This window comes from Fundulus heteroclitus, chromosome 20 (genome assembly GCF_011125445.2).
Source record: "Fundulus heteroclitus isolate FHET01 chromosome 20, MU-UCD_Fhet_4.1, whole genome shotgun sequence".
Lineage (NCBI taxonomy): Eukaryota > Metazoa > Chordata > Actinopteri > Cyprinodontiformes > Fundulidae > Fundulus > Fundulus heteroclitus.
In genome coordinates, this window is record NC_046380.1 from 16,608,098 (window position 1) to 16,625,065 (window position 16,968).

At 40.0% G+C, this 16,968-nt stretch overlaps 1 protein-coding gene across 1 annotated transcript in view; it reads left to right on the forward strand.

Moving 5' to 3' along the window:
- Positions 1–16,968, forward strand: part of atg7 (ATG7 autophagy related 7 homolog (S. cerevisiae)) — a 96,237-nt gene that overhangs the window by 46,793 nt on the left and 32,476 nt on the right. Inside the window, exon 18 of the mRNA XM_036124562.1 lies at positions 7,368–7,490. Coding sequence (XP_035980455.1) covers positions 7,368–7,490 — 123 coding nt within the window. The remainder of the gene's footprint in view (positions 1–7,367; positions 7,491–16,968) is intronic.

The following is a 16,968-nucleotide window of genomic DNA, read 5'->3' on the forward strand; positions in this document are numbered from 1 at the left end:
CTCTTTGTGTCGATAAAGAGGTCATAAAACCCCAGATCTATCACTTTCATGCGAGGACAGAGAGAAGCTAAGAGACGGAGGGGGGTAGGGAGCTGGCTGGCTTCAGCTCTAAAACTTTTCTCCACCTACACTTGGTGAAAAAAAGGATGGTGTTCCAGCCCATCTTAAGGTGTCATATTTCTGCCCATGTGACTGTGATGAGCACAGAGTTGCTCATGAGGTCTGATGGTGTCGGCGGGAATAATGGACAACAAGTTAGACGGCACACATATTCTGGAGTGGCAGGGATAAAGGTTGTGAATTAAATATGTTTTAATCCCACTCATACCATCTTTAGCCTCTCTGTTTTGCATTTGCTTATCTGCCTTTCACTCTTTTCTTTTCAGCCTTCTCCAATTTCACTTCTCCTTCTTCCCCTCTTCTCGCTTCCTGCTCTTCCTCCCCCATATCTCTCCTCTCTTTTGTGTGTCCCTGTGTCCATATATCGGTGTGCTCCCTTTAATGGCGTTGTGTGTGTGTGTGTGTGTGTGTGTGTGTGTGTGTGTGTGTGTGTGTGTGTGTGTTGGTCTTTGTCTTCACTCTGGATTTGTGTGTGTATTTCTGCTGCAGTCAGCTGTGTGCTGCCAGGTCACTATGGAAACAAAACAATTCAGCCTCTGTCTGGGCTGGAGCGGTTCCTGTAGAGTTGGGGCTTTTCACTCTGCGTGTGTGTGTGTGTGTGTGTGTGTGTGTGTGTGTGTGTGTGTGTGTGTGTGTGTGTGTGTGTGTTTGTGTATAAGCCAATAAAAATACATGCCAAAGAGTAAATCACAGCTGACGTGGCATTGTCTAAAACCATGCCAGACACTTCTTACTACAGCTACTTGAACACAACAAAATGTGCTGCCATTGTTAATGAGAAACTTTGTTTGTACAGCGATTTGCATTTTTCTTGGCAACATTTGGAAAGATTGTCCTGAACATACCTTTTTGTAAGCTGAGCTACATATTGGATCTGGGACCTTTTTTTTTTTTTTATGAGAAAGTTTGATTTAATGTTGGTTGTTTTGATTGGAGATGCATCAGTCAGAGGTTTGGAGTCAGGCTTCAGCTCTCTGGTTTACTGATGGAAATTTTAGGCAATTCCTATTGCCTTTATTAGAACATTAAAAATACTTTTCTACTACTTTTTGGTACAATTGAGAATGCACCTGTCTACTAAGTGAAATATGTTTTAGTAAAAACTATTTCTTTTCCTTCAAAACACCTCCATATTTTTTTTCATGTCATCACCTCAGCCACAAACTTTACTATTTTTTATTGGGATTTTATGTTGTAGTCCAGCACAAATCGGTGCATAGTTATAACATAATGAAAAATGTTGCATGGTATTTAAATGTTGGTATAGAGAACTAAAAAAAACAACCCTCCTGAGTCTATAAGACCACCTGAAATGACATCTGCAGGTCTAGCACATCTGTAGCACAATTTATAGTTGTACTGTCAAGAGATTCCTCCACCTGAGCTGTAAATCTCCAGAGCTCCTCCAGAGTTACTGTGCATTACCCCATCTATCATATTCCATAAATGTTAAAAACTCAGAAAACAATAAAATGGAGAGATTTTTCTGTGAAATCTGTTGCAATGTCAATGGGATTGCGTTCTGTTAACTGTGACATCATCCAGCGAAGACGGCTCACCCGCTACTACCATCTAATGTAGAACAGATTACTGGATCAATGTGTGCTTCTGTGCTTGTTTGTCTGTCTTGTTGTGTCTCTGTTCTGTCTTCTGTAACCCCAGTCGGTCGAGGCAGATGACCGTTCATACTGAGCCCGGTTCTGCCGGAGGTTTTTCCTTCCCGTTAATGGGTGGTTTTTCTTCCCACTGTCGCTTCATGCTTGCTCAGTATGAGGGATTGCAGCAAAGCCATGTACAATGCAGACAACTCTCCCTGTGGCTCTACGGTTCCCCAGGAGTGAATGCTGCTTGTCGGGACTTTGATGCAATCAACTGGTTTCCTTATATAGGACATTTTTGACCAATCTGTATAATCTGACCCAATCTGTATAATATGATTGAACTTGACTTTGTAAAGTGCCTTGAGATGACATGTTTCATGATTTGGCGCTATATAAATAAAATTGAATTGAATTGAATTGAATTGAATTGTTTTAAAGGAGCATTCCACAGTCACATAAATTGTACTTGTCAGAGAAAAGCATTTCAGTCCACACAGATTAATATGTTTGAACTGTAGACAGAGTTATTTGGAAGGTTCCTGGCTCTAATCTATCCCCCTTTGGTTTTCAGAAAATATGTTGCCTTTTGGGCAATTTTATCTAACTCTTGTTGGATCTTCTTTCCCCATAAAAATTAAATACTCCAAAAAATACAGCCAACAAAAGATGCATTCAGTTTTAAACTATCAAAATGAAGACTAGTCCATCCATCTTCTTCTGATTATCCGAGGTCTGGTCATGGGGGTAGCAGCTTCAGTGGAGAGGCCTAGACTACCCTCTCCCCAGCCACTGGGCAGGCTCCTCCAGGGGATCCCAGGCCAAAAGGCTGATCCCAGGCTAGCCGAAAAACATAGTCCCTCCAACGTGTCTTGAGTCTTCTCCTGGGTCTCCTCCCGGTGTGACGTGCCCAGAACACCTCATCAGGGTGGCATCCAGGAAGCATCCTAACCAGATGCACAAGCCACCTCAACTGGCTCCTTTCGACACGGAGAAGCAGTGGTTCATCCAGAGAGTCCTCTTTGGATGACCGAGCTTCTCACCCTATCTCTAAGGGAGAGCCCAGACACACTACGGAGACTAGTCATTTTATTTTTATTTTTATTTATTTATTTAAAAAGGGACGGTACATATTAATGAATGTACATATCATATGTAAATATTAGTGTTGCACCGATACCGATACCAGTATCGGACGGGGTCCCAATCCAGCACTAAAATGGTGGTCATGAATGTTGTACTATTTTGGCCTTTGAGAGCCAAAAGTTTATTAGGCGCCCGCCTATGCATTGAAAATGCATGGCGGAGGCCTTATGTTATGCACCTAATAAGGGTTTCTTTAATATTATAGCTTTTTATTCTTCCGTCACCGTGAATACAGCCCGAACCGTAGGCTGTACCCCCACACACTATATATCAAAACGTGCGTCTCGACGGTGCGAAGTGTGCTATTTGTACTTGACGCCATTTAAAGTTACCGTGGTGACAAAATTAACCAAAAACCACTTCTCAAAACCACTTCCTACACACAGTTGACCTCACAAAAATGCAGAGCTCAGCATGGCACTTTTTTTCGGTACAGTGGTTTAGGTGTTGGGCTGGTGCACCAAAGGTCGCAAGTTCGCAACCCGCCGGGGGTACCCAATATTTTTTTTTTTTTTTTTTTTTACAAGTAACAAATAAATAATTTGAACAACTGATATAAATGAATGAATGATGAAAAAATTGCAACAGCAAGAACTACCCCCCGGCCAATAGAGCACCACTCACCTGTGGGAAATGGCACTACACACCATTTTTGTCAAATGTTGAGTTCTGGGCCCAGCTTTGGTGATGCTTAGTTGCTAAAGGAGGCCGATCTGACACATGGCCTTTAGTGAGCTTTGGTGACATTAAGTATTGGCACCCCAACACACCATTTTTGTCAAATGTTGAGGTCTGGGCCCAGATTTGGTGAGGCTTAGTTGCTAAAGGAGGCCGATCTGACACATGGCCTTTAGTGAGCTTTGGTGACATTAAGTATTGGCACCCTTTTTGAGGAACTTCCCAGTACAGGATTTGGACCAAACTAACAGAGTACAATCACCCGGTGATACTGGACACAACCATGTTAGCGGCTAACGCTTAGCATGTTGCTAACCGGAAGTAGCTCTAGGAAGGTCTCACCAACTTCTGCTTCACAGAGTTTGTACTTCCTTTAGTAGTTTGTAATGCCTTTAACATTTTTATTCACATATTTCATTTTTTCATGCTACATTGAAGTATTTAATTATGTTTTAATAACACCAATTTTCCATGCTGCTTGGATGCAGACCTTCTCCTGTCGGCTGGTTTTGACGAAGACAAATCCTTTTCACACTCAGAAGATTTGATTTAAAATCCCCAAGTGATAAAAGCCTACGACCAAGGAACTCAGAAGCTTTGCCTTTGACGGTTACGCGCACTACCAGGCGGGCGCCTTCTTCAACTTCTTCAGAAGTTGAACGATTCTAGTTTAACTATTGTCACCCATTCCAGGTAGGCAATAAAAAGTTCTACTACCCTAAGTAGTATGCAGTTCATCATATATATACACACACATCAATTTCAAACAGATGGTATCGATATGGTATCAGTATCGGCCAATACTGCACAACCAGGTATCGGGTATCATATTAGGGCCAAAAAATGGCATTGGCGCAACACTAGTAAATATGCCATATTATAGCCATTGGCTACATGTATAACTGTAGTCCTTGGACAGGTTGATGTCAACATTAAATATAAAAGAAATGTAAGACAGGGGCCTTGTGCAGCGTCTTAGTTACTGTTAGATAAGGTCAAATAGTACTTTATATTCTGCATTGATTAGAACTTCTTGTATATTGGCATAAATCATTCATCTCCTAATCATTTGAAGCTATTACAGAATACTGACAGTTTTCTTCAGCAGGAACAGAGAAAGCAAGGTTGTAAAACAACCCTGTTCTTCCCACTTGACTGGTTTTCTTTGTATGGCAAAACATTTGTGTTCTGAAAAAAAAAAAAAAACCTGTAGTCAGAAATTATGAATCTCTTAACACTGATAATTAAATGTTGTCCATTCAAACTTAATTATGTACTTGTCTGGCATGTGGGGTGTACACCTGTCACATTGGCCTGGTGTTTGAACCTGGGAGTACAGGAACCATAATTCACCATGTGGACAACACCCCACATGCAGAGCAGTTGCAAAGAAGAACCACCCAGTTTCATGCAGGTACAAAATATCAGCCAACACTGTCTTGCGCTGAGTAACACCCATTAATGCATCTACAAGGAACCCTCTCTGTTTTTAGGCATCCACTTACTTTCATGACTGGCTGGCAGATGCTTAGCCAACTGCTAGTAATGCTATCACTCTTCTCATGAATCCATCACAGATACCTTTGGTTCTTTTCTGTGTGGACATGCTAGCCCCTTGTAAATCAAGTCACAAACACATCCATTGGTAGTCTGCATGTGTGCCAAATTAGTTCCAATTGGACCATTCCTCTAAGTCCCTAACGCTGTGCTGAACTAAAGATATTTAATCTCCTTTTATTGTGTATTTCGTATGGATTTTAAAAGCAGTGTTTGATTTAAGCATGTGCACAATGACTAAATCACAAGATCATCAAAGGGAATCAGGTTGCTATCTGTGGCTTCATCAGCCACATTTAAATAAAGTTGGTTTTGGCTGTTGGAGTCTCACGTAGCAAAACCTGTGGATGGAAGAGGAGAATCAAAGAAATAAAAGATGAAGGAAAGAAAAGAGAGGTTGAAAAGGTGAATGAGGGGAACATCTCTGTGTATTGTAGGCAGTGTGTCTGGCTCTGGTACCAGACGCCAGATTGAGTCTACAAAACACACAAACAGATATACACACATGCACTCACACACAAAGGCAGTGCTGAGCGCAGTGTGCAGATGTCTGAGGCAGTGGTAACTCTACACCTGCTGAGGAGGCTTCCTGGGCGTCCATGAAAGGCTCGTCCAATCTTAGGAAGGTAGTTGAGAGAGAAGAGTGTGTGTGTGTGTGTGTGTGTGTGTGTGTGTGTGTGTGTGTGTGTGTGTGTGTGTGTGTGTGTGTGTGTGTGTGTGTGTGTGTGTGTGTGTGTGTGTTCTGGTGCAGTGGTGTGGGGATTTAAAGTCTGTCCTGTTGGGACATCAAGGTAAACCCACAGTGAGTCAGGTGATGAAAAAATGTTAATTTAACCTGTAATTTTCAATGCTTTTGCATTATAATAATTTTGTCATTAAAAAACACAATACTGAATGTCAAATCAGCATATAAACCCCCATTAGAAAAGTTAACATACAAGATTCCTCAAATGAATTTTGTTTTTATATTCTCTTGCAAATTTTTGAACTTTGTGCTTGGTTAAAGCAGCTCTGCATGATACCATACCATACCATACCAGCTTTATTTATAAAGCACTTTAAAACAACCACAGTTGATACAAAGTACTGTACAATCCAAGATTGTACAGCACTTTGATATTTAATTAAATTTTATTTATGTAGTGTAATTTCACAAAACGTCACCTCAAGGCACTTAAATCATTATAATCCAATCATACAGACAGATTGGTTCAAAAGTTTTCTCGATAAGGAAACCCAGCAGATTGCATCGAGTCATTGGCTGCACCCGAAATGTTCTGATTATTGCTCCTAGCTCCCGTTTCATTAGGTCAACAGTAAGAACTTTATGGTGGGGAGGAAAGGAGCCTCGGACTGCTGTGGCGATTTCAGACATCCTTTAACTCCGTCATTATGCAATGGTAACGCACATGGATGATGTTAGTTAAATCCGGGCCTACAGCCTTCCAAAAAATGTCTGCGCTCTCTTCTCTACAGGCATTTTCGTTAATTTCTTTGCAGTGGGCAGTGCTTATACGTCATGTCACACAAAGGATTGTGGGATACCTTGTAACTCTTTAGCACCGTAAGGGACATTGCAAGGTTCCTATTCTAAAGGAACTAAGATAGCAAGTATACAGGCTCCTTTTCCTACCTTCTTCCTTACTGACTGCACTATTCAGACAGTACCTACCACACTGTTCGCTTTTGCTGAACAGTCCTTACCAACTAGACCATTTCGGATGGAACCATTGACTTAGTTGTGAATAACCCACATTTTTATCACTCCTCTCTTTCTTTTCATCATCACAATGTCCCAAAATCTCTTACAAGCTTAGCTTCTTGGCCACTAAGATTATTGTCAAGTATGGGCATATAGTGTAGTGAAAGTAAATCCAAGGTGTAAAATATATTACTGTCATGCAGAGTTTGAAAGCAGGTTACTTGAAATGTAACAAACTACAAAATATGGCCTCCAAGGAGTCCTTTGTGATTGCAACATTGCATACAGTGATATTCCAATGTTGTTTGTGATTTACTATATTGTTCAGCTCTTGTTTGAAGTGTGCTATATTATAGCCTCTATTAGCAGTATCTTGTAAAATCATTTATTTTTGCCGTTTGATCTCTGATTTGTATAATAAGTATACATTGAAATTACAATAAATATGTAGAACTCTCGAAGCAGTATAAGCTTTACTCCCTCAGTAGTAGAGTTTGCTTCAAATCAAACTGTCTTTTAATGTTTTCTTCTTTCTTTCATATTTTCTATTTTATTTTTCCATGCAGGTCTTGGACCACTATGAGAGGGAAGGTTTCAGCTTTCTGTCCAAGGTTTTTAATTCCTCCCACTCATTTCTGGAAGACCTGACAGGGCTGACTCTACTGCACCAGGAGACACAAGCTGCAGAGGTAAATCATAGCTCCATTCTCCAGAAAAGCTTGTTCCACTTATTTTAGGCAGAATTTCACAGGTGCATTTATCATCATTTATAATTAATAGTTTAAGAGTCGCGGGTTCCCATCTATAAGGTAAGTGCAAAAACTTAGACAGTAATTGCATTGGAAGAATATTTCAGCAGAGACAGAGCAATGATCTTTACACCTCTCATACACAAATGAAGGCATTAATTTAGACCTATTTATATGACAATAATTAAACTAAAGCAATAAACATAAGCCTAGAAGCTTCAGTTTGGGGTTAAAGTGTATGTGTGAGTTTGTATGTGTGCTTTTGTTTTTTATAATGCTAAATGTGATGATAAAATGAATTCTTTCATGCAATTTTTTATATATATATATATATATATATATATATATACGCACACACAGAATATAAGTTTTCACATTTGATATCAGCATTGATTTAGTGATTCATGTAGGGATAATGCCCTTTCATTATTTATTATTTTCCCCACAAGCAGATGATCTAAATCGTTTTCAAGAGCTCAGTTTTCTTTCTGCCGTAAAGAGGTATAAATGTACACTGCTAGCTAAAGCCCTGGGCGCTTGAAGGGCAGAACTGTAGTCCTCATTACCCAACATACTTCTGATTCCTATCTGGATGGTGTGTGATCGTCCGGATACTGCTGCATGTGACATCATTGATTTTGAACTGCAAGGCTGGGTTGTTGTTAAGTCAGAATTTGTTTGGTTTTCCCAACAAGTCTAGTATTGTGAGGGTAATATAGCAGGATTTCTGTATGCCTAGCAATAGTGGTTTATGTGGATGTTCATAACAAAGAGGCTGTTGAGTCTGAGTGAAAAGCCTTATCTATCAAATCGGAGGTAATTCTTTCCAGAATTGTAATTACCTCTAAATGTATCGGTTGATTTAGTTTTTTTTTTTTTATTATGTTTTTCCCCCTTTGTTGCTGAGATATTAAAAACAGAATGTTGTTCACATAAAATACCAAAACCTACCTTTTATTCACTGTCAAAAACAATTTATCTACATTACTAAATATTACCTAATTTAACTATTCGTGCTGCATTTCTTAAAGTAACTGCTTTGTTGTTTATTCTACAACACTGACAGAGTTGTGTGATGCAGCTTGGTCATGGAGAGGAGGGTGTCTGGTTTGGGAACCTCAGGATCGCATCTTTGCTTTTTGCAGATGATGTGTGTGAAGCTGCCAGGATGAGAGTTTAAAAAGTGGGTGGTAACCCTGTGGAAAGAGAGCCCAGATGTCAGCCAATAAGATTCTCTCAAAAGTCAGCTGCGGTCGGGTCATAAGTCAACCTAGATAAACACATCTAAACAAGTGCGCATGCCTGTAATTGTCAAAATATAACGTTTTCATAGCGCGGGTTTGTTGTGTATATGTGTCAGTTGGCGGATAAATATGTTCAAGAAGACCATTTACGCAGCGTAACAGCCTGGTAAATGTTTTTCCACTGACAGCTTAACGGCCTGTTATGGTGACATGCACTAGTGAGAATCTTGACGTGTATAAAATCCAGCACCTAGGCAAGCAGGACTGGGTCAACAAATATCAGTGAAAAAAGGGACATTTCTGTAGATTAAATATCTACAGACCTCCAATTGTTATCGTGGTCTTCAGATTAGCTCCTGAACAGTGAGTTTCATGGAACAGGTTTCCGTGGCTGAAGAGCTGATTCCAAGAGTTACATCAGCAAGTGGAATAAAAAAAAGCGTCAAATGCAGATTTGTAAAGCATGCCGCCTCTGGAATCTAGAGCAGCGGCTACATGTTCTCTGGAGTGACAAATCCTGCCTCTCTTACTTGCAATCCAAAGGACAAATCTGGGTTTGACAGTGGTCAGATAAATGGCCCTTGCCTGACTGCATTGGATGATGTATAAAGTTCGGTGCAGAAGGTTTTATGGGGTGAGGCTTTTTTTCAGGAGTTGTATAGATCTCTTGGTTCCAGTGAAAGGATATCCTGAAATGGTTCAACCAGCACAAAGTACTTAACACAATAGAGCACCTTTAGGGGGAATTAGAGCAGAAACTGGGAGCCACGGCTTCTTGTCCGGCATCAGTGTCTGACCTCACAGATGCGTTTCTGGAAGAATGGTCAGAAATTCAAACAACTAGACTTTGTATAAAGCCTTCCCAGAAGAGTAGAAGCTGTTATACTGTAGATACAGAACCTTCAGGTGGCATCATATTAAACACTATTGAGTAAGAATAGGACGTCACTAAAGGTTTTATGTGTGGGAAGGCAGACGAGCAAATAGTTTTGGTAATGTATTCTCTATTAAGGCCCCCAGAGGAGTTTGAAGGTTTAAAAAAGCCTTTCTTAGTAATCAAGAGGCACTTATCCTCTTGTGTAATCTCCCTTCAGTTTTGTAAATACAGCAGTGCATATGAAAAGCATTTCACTACCCTGACAGGTGACCCGGTTACAGTTGTCCTCCCTTCAAAGTGCAGAATAAAAAAAGAGAACACAACGTTGTTGTCTTACCTCTCAGGATGTATGAACATGTTGAATTTCTGCTAAAAACAAACAAACAAAAAAACTACTAACCTTCCCATTAGATGTCTCTTTGGGTCTTGTCCAAAACCATAAATAACTTTAGTGGACTTCTATTGACCTCTGCTTGTCCCTCTACACTACAAAGATGATGAAATTCAGGTTAGCGTGGTGCTAACACTTGCGCTGTCTTGCACACATCTGCCATAGCCTTGTAAACAAAGGAGATAGCAGCACACAATCTCGAGTTGGATGGAAAAACAGTCCTCCCTGTTTACAAAAGTGCAGAACGGTTTCAAAATCTCATCTTTAGTCAATTAAAGCTTTGTTTGGACATCGATAAACCAGACATGTTTACATTTTACCTCTATGCTTCCTTGGAATAAGAAGTGGGTTGAAAATTGCATCATCATTAAGAATAAAAATACTTTGGGGGCTTTTTGTGCTTGTCTTGTTGGAGCTTTGACCTAAATAAGTGCATAGAAACTGCTTGGATAGATGGACCCCTGGGAACAAATGTTTTTGACCATAAAATCCTTTTGAACTGCTTCAAAACTGCTTGTCCTACCTCAGGGAATTAGATTGTTCCTTTATTATTTTTCAGACTGAATATTTTACTGAAGAATGCCTTTCTTAGTTCAAAAGTGAAGAAGTAACCTTCTACTCTTGGACTTTTGGACCATATAGCCCAGGTTTGATGTCTGTGGAACAACAAGAGGGATATATTTCCAGCAAACATCCAGAATAGTCTGTGGATGGAATATGGGTGGTTTTCCTCAAGACTGCTCTCTGACAGCAGACCGAGGGAGTCGAGGGAGAGGCAGAAATGAGCTAGCGTGGGTGGTGGGGGCTGGGTCTGATCTCGCCACGGTGTGGGAAATTCCCATGTACTTTCTCCATAACCGTGATTTATTAAACATAAATGGTGGATGAGGCTGGAAAAAGCCAAGAAAAATGGACTGAAATTAGAAAACAACTAAAAAGAAAGTGATCAGAAGAGGAGAAAGAGAATGGTATAAAGGAAGTTAAGTATAGGGGACTTCTTATTTACAGTCCGTCTCCACTTCGTTCCCTATCATTTTGTATATCTCTTGTTCCTTCCTTCTCTTCCCACCCCCTTCTTTCCCGCTCAGACGAAGCGTGTTGAAGAGTCTGGCGTCAATCCCTTTCTCTTCAATCAGAACATAGAGGGATTGTTTTGATTGCTCAGCCCACTAGCGCCAGAAGTCTTAGCGCCTGCTTCCTCTACACCGATTACTTTTTCTACAAACTTCTGCTATTGGAGAACATCATCTAGAGATTCTCTCTCTCTCTCCCCAAAATCCAGGAAGGGGCAGTTGTTTTCATTCTTCATTTGTAAAACCCACCAGAGACAGCTTTGTGGGTTGTTTTTTTTTTTGTTTTTTTTCTTGACCCAGATTTTCAAATGTCCTGCTGTAAAATAGTAATTGACCTGTGAATCAATTTGTTCTATACTTTAATCACTTTGTATTTTCTTTTTTGAGTCAGACATTTATACCACACAAAAAGAATTGTAGTGAACCTAAATAACCTTATTTGCTCAACATTATTTGGCATGTTGTGCTTTTTTTTCCCCCTCCTAAATGCATCAAACTGCATTTAGTACAGTGAAAGAGTGTCTATGTGTGTTTTTGCACACTCTAACACTCTGTGACCGGTCTAAACTATAATTTACGTCATCAGATGTCTCCACTATGTACTTAAGGTCTATTTTGGGTGAGTTTGTAACATGAGAACCCCTTTTTACGCGGTCACTGTGGGGTTTTGGGGCAGTTCAAGTTTGGTGAAATTTTAGACTAACTGAAAGCTGTGCGTATGCCTCTGTGTGTGTCCATGAGCGTGCATGAGTGCATGCTCATAAGTCATGCACAAACCCCTTTGAATGGCTCCTTTGTGTAAGCGGCCCTGCTAGGATTTCAAACTGTGGTATGAGCGTGGCCGGGTGGAAAATCTACTATGAATCTGGCAAATTTGTTGCATATATTTCAAACATTTGCATGCAGCTTATGCGTCTTAACCCACATGAGACCCATATTTTTGGTTACAAAAAGTCTAATATCTGTGACCTAATCTCACTGTAAAAACTGTAAAAAATAAAGTGTTAGATAATAGGATTCCCTATGCAGTGTTTAAAAGTACACACACACATTTTTATTTATATATATATATATATATATATATATATATATATATATATATATATATATATATATATATATAAAAAATATAATATTTAGTAAGGTATATCTTTTCATTCAGTAAATGATCGAACCACCAATCATAATGCTGACATAGCACTCGGAGTACCGTATTTTTCGGACCAGGAGGCGCACAGGATTATAAGACGCTTTAAATATTCTTCCCAAATGTGTAATATCACTCCGCCCCTGTGCGTACACAGCTCTCTCCTGAGAGGGAGAGCTATCCGTCTTCTGCCGGGAGGACAGAGTAGTTGGACAACACTGCCCTGTTTATAAGATAAGGCCGAAATAAATGGAACTTTTATGTTGAATTAACTTACTACGTTTATTGTTGGTAGCACGTACTCTGGATGCGGGCTGCCTTACATGAATGCATTTCTAGTTTAGACGTTACAGTCAGGCAGTCTTGTAGACAGCTCAGGGGTTTGATCAGATAGTGACACAGAGTACCGTAATGCTCCGAATATTCATGAAGTGGAGCAGCTTCATTGCTAACCAAAGTCGTACTTACACATTTTAACAGATTTCATAGCGCATTGTACCACATAAAATCGGTCAGTAAGCCCAACTTTAATGATATATAATGTGCTCCGGATTATAAGGCGCACCATATATTTTTGAGAAAATTTTAAGGATTTTTACGTGCGCCTTATTGTCCGAAAAATACGGTAATCATCAGTCACAACCAGTTTTACCAGACTAAGTTGCTGTTTTTAATGCCAAACACATGAAATAAAAAACTGCAAATACTGAGGAATATTGTTTAAAACTCACATTAATTGTCGAAGGATCACACTTGGCTGCTGAGTGTGAATCGGCCAGGATGAGAGTCAACTCCTCTAAGTCTGAGGCCATGGTCCTCGACCAGAAAACGGTGGATTCCACCCTCAAGGTTGGTGGTCCGTCTCTGCCTCAAGTAGAGGAATTTAAGTATCTTGGTGTCTTGTTCAGTAGTAATGGTAATGGACAGACAGATTGGGGCTGCATCTGCAGTAATGCGGGCGCTGCACTGGTCTGTTGTGGTGAAGAAAGAGCTAACTCAAAAAGCAAAGCTCTTGATTTATTTGTCTTTGTTTTGACCCTCACCTATGATCATAAGGTATGGATCATGACTGATGCTGGATACAAGCGACTGAAATGAGCTTCCTCTGGTCAGCCTTAGAGACAGGGTGATTAGCTCTGTTATTTGAACCTCAAAGTAGAGCCACTTCTTCACGCTGAAAGAAGCCAGTTGAGATGACTTGGTCATCATATCAGGATGCCCCCTGGGCGCTTCCCTTTGGGGGGGTTTCTGAGCACGTCCCACTGGGAGGAGACCCCAGGGAGAACCCAGAACTCGCTGGATGGACTATATATCTTAATTGGACTTGGAACATTTTGTAGTCCCCCAGAATGAGATGGAGGATGTCGCTGGGGAGATTCATATCTGGGTTTGTCCTCTGGACCTGTTGCCCTGTGACCCGATCTTAGATAAGCTAAAGAGGATGGGTGGATGGGACTCACATTATTTAGTTTTAGCTGAAAATCCTTTCACAGAAACTATAACCAACATTGCAAAATAGAAAGAAATCTGTTTTTAATAGCAGTTTTTCCCCCCATAAATTGAAACACCAAGGGAATGTGCAATTCACAAGCATTCAAGTTTTGAGTACCAACAAAATAAACTTGAATTTGCAACAATAAATGCATGAATTGAGCATGTTTTTTTGCTCTTGATAAGAGGCTTAAAGTCTGGAGTTATTGTAGGCAAGACAACTCAGAGGCCATTTTGTTTCTGTATCCTGTCTTTAAGCGCACTAATGCTGAGATGTAACATTTACAGAGATAGGTAACGTTGGATGGTGAGAAGACATTTACTGCTCATGGGGCAAGGAAAGGATATTCGTTCATCCTATTGCACCACTAGAAAGTTAGACTTTCTTCTTCCATGCAATTTAGTCTGCAGTGACATGATCGCTCCGCCAGCTGACTCTCTTTGTTGTTTGGCCATGTAACAATTTCCATGTTGATTCTGAAAGGGGTCAAGCATCCTGTCAACATCTCTTTGTTTCTCAGGAAAACAGTATCTCAAATAACCTCCATTGCACTTGCATTTCGCCTGCAGTCTCACCATATACAGTAAAAAGGGTGAATAGATGAGACCATTGATTTAAAAAAAAAATACTTTATAAGGTCTGATTTAAACCATATCCTTCATGGTTGAGTTGTCATATGGACACAAAAGTAATTTTGTTTGGTTTAAATTCCATGCAAAGCACTCTAAGTGATACAGAGTTTGAATTAGAGATGATCTACATTTGTCTAAATACAAAAAAGAGCAGCATATTAACATTTTCCTATACAGCCAAATTGAGCCCAGTCTGGAAAATGATGGAATTTTGAAATGAAAATTTTACTTAGAATCAGTGCTAATTTAATGTTTAAGTGAAAATTGGAAAGAGACATCTCTTAGGTCTGATAACAAAAGGGGAAACGCATGCCGATAAATTTGACTTGGTATTAAACTAAGTATTTTTGTGTAGACATAGCCTGCAATCTCACTGCTTGTGTGTAGCAACCAGAGTACATGTTGTTCCCTCCATTTACTACAAAGAGTAACAACTGTGTGTCACTTCTCACACTTTGCTCTCTTTTGGGGATTTATGATATGATGTTCTTTCCCCTCAGATTCCCTTCTTGGGGCTATGAAACTTCAGAGATAATAGTCTGAATATTGTAGACTTTTCCTTTGGTCTAAGTTTATAGTTTACAGTGTGGTATTTTTGTATGTATGACTTAAGGTTCAATTATAGCTCTCTGTTGGACTGGGTTAGCACAGCTCTGCACACGTGCTTCGAAAAGAGCAACTGGAATTCAAAGCTTGGAGGCAAAGGACACATGTTTGTGTGCAGCTTTTTTTTACTTGCCTTTGAATGAAGGATACTGTGTCAAAGAAATTTTAATTATTTTGGGTTAGCTTTAATCCTCAAAAGATTGGCTGCATCACACGGTAGATTATATATATAAAAAAAAAAAAAGATAAAAGCTGATAAAACAGGCCTATCCACAACAAAGCTCTCTGTTGGTGATCATGTTTTCAAAACACAAGTTAAATAAAAGCTGAAAACACAAAATCATTAATTTTTATGTTCCGTTTTTACGTTTTACATTCTCAGATGGAGATCTTTTGACATTGTCCTAAAATAGAATGTCACCAAATAGTTTAATCAGAAAAAACACTGGCAAGATCTTAATAGCAAACATTTTTTGGGAACCTGGGTAGTTTTTTTTTTTTTTTTTTTTTTTATCTCCTTCCAATTCCACTACAACTTCCAAGTTAAATCCAGATTACCGGGTTAGAACTCTACCCCAGAAAATGTCCCTGGTTGGAGGCAGTAATTACCCTGAGATAACCCTGAACCTTTGGATGAAGTAGGAGAGGCTACCATCTAACTTTCTGGTATCGGGGTTAAATATCCCTCCAACTCTAACCCCAAAATGCAGATAAAGTTGCTTAATTAGGAAATTGATTATGAGATTGATTTTTTTTAAGAAGAATCATGATTGTACGATGATTACTGGGACTTCTACTCAAATGAAGTTTCACCAGTGTATTGGAGGGTTGGGTTGTGGGTTGATGTTACCTCCCCTGTACCCCTAGACCTTTGGGGACGTAACATAAGCTGTGTTCTAGAGCAGCTTGCCACACTGCCGGTTGTGTTTTGTTCATTGTGATGTGTTTTTGTTTTATTGTAACACTCGTTTCACCAGATAATTGCAGGTTGTGTCACTCGTTAGGTGTTTTGCCGTGACACTCTGTTTGAACCTGACAATGTTGGTTGTGTTACTCGTCCCCTGTTTTCTGGTCCATCATCCCACTCCTGACACCAGATGGACCAAACCGACAAGGAAAATACGGCCAGGACTGACTGCAGCCGTAACAGTTGAGTTAAGCAAAAAAACAAAGACGTAACCTGAATTGATCAGCCAACATTTATGTTATTGTTTGTGATGATGAAATCATTGTGGAACCACTTTAATCCCCTGACAGTAGTATGGGATGGCTCTGAAATATTAGGTCGTCCTTTGAAAATCGAACTCTGATATGTGAATCTTTGGTTCAGTGCCCTAAAAGTGAAATGTTTAAGGGGTTACACTTTTTTTGTATTAGTTGATTGAATAGGCTTGAACCAATCCGTACCTCTGAATCTTTCTGAAAAAGGGCCTTTTGGGTTCATGTCAGCATGTGTGTCCTCTTGGGTGTTTTTCAAAAACAGTCTGAAAGGCTTTTCAGAGGCCACTAATCATAACTTAAGTCACATTAATCCCATGTAGGATCAGAGGTCACCTAACCACCCCCACTTGTCCCTGACCCGCTCTCTGCTCCTCCACGTAAAACTGCGCTGACAATAAAGATGATTTAGTTATGCTGGCCCATCACCCAGCCGCTTGGCAGTCATACAACTGAGCGTGGTCACAGTGAAGCCTCTCACCAGTCACATGATTTTTTTTTTTTTTTTTCATTCCCGCTCTCTCTCTCTCGCCCACTCACACTCTTTTACTGGGCGAGCATCAGCGGGCCCCATGAGTCTCAGAGCTTTATCCAAACACAGCTACAGTTGCTACATGCTACAATTATTACCAGATGGACTTTTGGAGGAAAATTATATTAAGGCTGCTTTTTCATTACTACACTGCACAACCTCCTGTGGGAAAGAGAAATGGAGATGAGACAAAGATGGGGGGAGAC